A 4,319-nucleotide genomic window follows, 5' to 3' on the forward strand; every position below is an offset into this window, starting at 1 on the left:
AAAAAAAAAGACAGTGACTATCTACCTAGAAAACTAAGACACTTGTATAAAGTTGATTCTTAAAAGATTCATATACAAAAATTTATAAAATCTCTAAAGAGCAGCATAAAATAATGATGATACATAATTGAAAGAAGTACTCTTATCATAAAAGTAAGCAAAAAATTAAGTGCTCATGTGTGTGTCAGAAAATACGGGGAAGAACTGTGTGAGCTATTGAAGATAAGTTATAAAAAAACTCACACATAATGTTAAGATTTAAATGGGAAGATGTGATACTAAAAAGACAAGTTTTCCCAAATTACTCCATGAGTTCTATTATCAAAATATTATAGGGAGGTTGGTGTTTTTTTTTTGCTTTTTACCTTGAATGTCAAAAAGTATTAATAAATAGTTGAGAAAAATCTGGAGTCAGGGTGGGAGGAAGAAAAAACAAAAACCAAAAGTAGGATTTCAACTGAATCAACTGGAAAACTCTTTAAAAAGCCATCCTAAGTAGGACACTACAATATGGATACAAGAAGAAGCCATTATACTAGTAAATTATTATTAAAAAGCCCAGATACAATAAAAAATATATATATGTGGAAATAGTATGTGAGAGAAGTAGGTATCAATTTCTAATAACTTTAATCTACTTCTGGGCCAGAAGTTATATTTGGTCTCTTAGTTTTTCATTGATATTTCAGATTTGAGTAGACTCCCTTAAAATCGTTTATATTATTGGTGAATATTTGAGTGAATAGAGAATTAAACTGAAGAAAATGGCAATACATTCTTTAATAAATAATTGTGTATTGGCAAAGGAAAAATTCTATCCATAAAATAAAAATATATTATCGACTTGTAAAAATAAAATTCTGAAATTGTAAAATTATTTAAAATTTGGAAACCAAAATGTGAAGTTAAGAGTTTATGCATATCACAATATTTATTTTAAGCATTTCAACTGTAAGACACATATATCGTACTGTATAACTTACAACCTTTCCAATATGTTAAGATTGGGAGAAGTCTTTGAGTATTCATTAATAAGTTTAGATTTAGTTTTATTTTTCAAAAGTTCCGTCCCCCCCCCCCTTTTTTTTAGTGCTGATATGTTTTTATTCTGTTCTCCTCTGGCAGAAGTACTAGGAAATAGGATAACAAGTATTCATATATACATGGGATTTTTTTTTTTAAGACCCGCTATCCTCTTTTTTGTTGTTGTTGTTGGACCCGCTATCCTCTGATACTCTTTTTTTCCTCTCTCTGAATGTTTTTTATTCTGGATTTCTGAGTTGTGATGATTTCAGTTGACAATTTTAGTACTTTATTACTTAAGCATTATTTTTTCTAGTTCTGTGGAAAGTTAGGAGTCCTGATGTAGTGCTGTGGGTTAACATGCTGGACTGCAAAGTTGGTTTGAACTGCAAAGTCAGCAGTTCAAGCTCATCAGCCACTCCTCAGAAACCCTATTATACAGGGTTGCTATGGGTTGGAACTGACTCAACGGCACTTAACAACAATAACAACATAGAAAGTTAAGCAGAAAAATGAAGCAGGTAATCTTTAAAGTATTTTTCTATTAAAAGGAAATTTAATAACTTTTATGGTGATAGCATTTTTTTTTTTTTCTTCCTAATATAGGAGATTTTTCCAGAGCATGGGATGTTCTTCTTGACCACATACAATCAGCAGCACTCAGCAAAAACAATGAAGTCTCATTAGCTGCTCTGAAAAGCTTCCAGGAAATTTTACAAATTGTGTCCCCTGTCAGAGACTCAGAGAAGCCTGAGACACCACCTGCAGTTAATGTACCTGTGCCTGCCCTTATAGGATCCATATCAGGCCCTACACTGAGCAGGCCATTTGTAAGAACAGATTCCATTGGAGAACGACTTGGAAAATACAGTAACCCAGAACCACCTATAGTTAATGATGAGCTTGAAGATTTGAATCTTTGGTGGGCTGCATGGAATACCTGGTATAAAATCGGATCTGAAAGCACTAAGCCTCCTATTACTTTTGATAAACTAACTTTCATTCCCAGCCAGCCTTTTCTTACAGCTTTAATTCAGATATTCCCTGCTCTCTACCACCACATAAAAACTGGTTTCAACATGGACGACTTGCAGAAGTTGGGAGTCATATTGCACAGTGCTGTTTCAGTCCCAATAAGCTCAGACGCATCCCCTTTTATTCTTCCATCTTACACTGAAGCAGTTTTGACAAGTTTACAGGAAGCTGTGCTTACAGCTTTAGATGTTCTCCAAAAGGTAATACAATTTTAGTTGCTATATAAGCAATAATTCAGTTTCTGGTTTTTTAGGGGTTTTTTTGGCTTTGCTGTATATATTTTGGATTAAATTCAGAATTGCCAAGATCCAATTATTTAAAAGCCTGTGATTTTCTGATTTATAAAAAAGGTAATTGAAATCTATTTTGAGTCTTTTTTAGGAAGCTGCATGCGTACATCCTCTGATTTCTGCTTACCAGCATTTTTGTTGGTTTGGTCGTGCAGCTCCTCACAAGAGGATATAATATTTGGAATACAGTTTTAGCAAGAATTTTTATGAGTAGAAAGTTAATAAGAAGTGGGATTATATATATGGTACTGTAGGATAAGGACTGGACTGCTAACCATAAGATTGGTGGTACAAACCTACCAGCTGCTCCTCAGAAATCCTATACATGGTTACTGTGATTCAACACTGACTTGACTGCACACAGAACCATCTTAAATTTAGGTTTGAAATTTTTGGAAGCTCATGTAAAAAGAGTCATGAATACATTTATAAAAGCATTTTCCCACAGAAATTTTTGAAAAAAAGATGCATTTTTAGCTTTAAGTGTGTTTTATTATTAACAAAACAACTTCTTAAAACAGACCTCTCATTGAGCAAATCCAGGGTAGCAAAAAAGAGTTTTCAGAGCATCAAAGCAATTGTAAGCACAGTAACCACCAAAATGCTGAACAAAAATATATCAACTGAATAACCAGCAATTTCAACAAAGTAGCTATGGAATTCTAATAAAATGAAAATGGAACTGTTTTCTAAGCACACATGTGTAGCTGTTTGTGTAATATAAATCATGCTTTCTAATTAACTGATTATATTATATCCAGCTGGAATGATGAAAACTTTCATAGTGAGAATGGTGATATTTCCACTGTGCCACGATACCTCTTAATTGCCTCTGAAAGAAATCTATCTGATTAATACTTCTTTAATCCTATTTGCATTGTACAGGGAAACAAATGTAGAGATTATTAATATTTAAGAGAGTCTACCATTTAAAAATATTGAATATTCACTGTTCAATCTTGAGTATTTCATTTTGCCTCTTTGAGCCTAAGTGGGTTTTTCGTCCTCTTCGAAAACAGGGGTTTCTGTTTTGGGTAGTGCTCAATGAAAGAATGCATATGAAAGATATGTGTATAAGAGTAGTTTATAATCCTATAATGTTGTTATACAAATAGCAAGAGCTGTCGTAACTATTGGTAAAATTTTTGTGTGGCTCCCTTTTGCCTTCAGTCTAAACTTCAAAGCCAGACTGTAGGGTCTGGCTTCTTCTAGATGATGCTTCTCTCCTTTATGTTTCCAGAATCATTTTGGGCCAGAGGAACTTTAGAGTTTATACTCTCCTTGAAGCCTTTTCAGTCCCAAACATTTTGAACTATATAGGTGTTCTCAGCTGTAATAATGTATTATTTTCTTATTTGTCTTAACCACTTTACTGTGAATTCTTTAAGGCAAAGACTTTATTCCCCTTGTTCATTCTCAAGATATAAAGTTGTTGTTGTTAGGTACCATCGAGTCGGCACCAACTCATAGCAACCCTATGCACAGCACAACAAAACACTGCCCGATCCTGGGCCAACCTCACTATTATTGCCACACTTGAGTCCATCGATGCTGCCACATGGCCAGTCCATCTTGTTGGGGGTCTTCCTCTTTTTCTCTGACCCTCCATCCTACCAAACATGATAATCCTTCTCCAGTGACTGGTGCTTTCTGACAATATGTCTGAAGTAGGAGAGATGAAGTTTGGCCATCCTGGCCTCCAAGGAGCACTCTGGCTGCACGTATCATTCATTAAATGTTGGATACATGAACAATATAAAAACAAATGCAAATTTTGTGGATTAATGTGATGTCCCTCAGAGCAGAGTGTAGCGGTCAGCTACCAACCTAATTTTGAGAAAGGATCCCTAGATCTAATTTTTTTTTTTTTAATTAAATGTTTTTATTTTGGATTGAGTGAAAGTTTACAGGGCACATCATCAGCTTCACATTCAACCATTCATATAGCTTGTTTCATTACATTGATTATTA

At 34.2% G+C, this 4,319-nt stretch overlaps 1 protein-coding gene across 1 annotated transcript in view; it reads left to right on the plus strand.

The window, feature by feature from the left end:
- Nucleotides 1-4,319, plus strand: part of MON2 (MON2 homolog (S. cerevisiae)) — a 179,294-nt gene that overhangs the window by 133,363 nt on the left and 41,612 nt on the right. Inside the window, exon 28 of the mRNA XM_006859606.1 lies at nt 1,630-2,258. Coding sequence (XP_006859668.1) covers nt 1,630-2,258 — 629 coding nt within the window. The remainder of the gene's footprint in view (nt 1-1,629; nt 2,259-4,319) is intronic.

Source organism: Chrysochloris asiatica, unplaced genomic scaffold, assembly GCF_000296735.1.
Source record: "Chrysochloris asiatica unplaced genomic scaffold, ChrAsi1.0 scaffold00033, whole genome shotgun sequence".
NCBI classification, from domain to species: Eukaryota; Metazoa; Chordata; class Mammalia; order Afrosoricida; family Chrysochloridae; genus Chrysochloris; species Chrysochloris asiatica.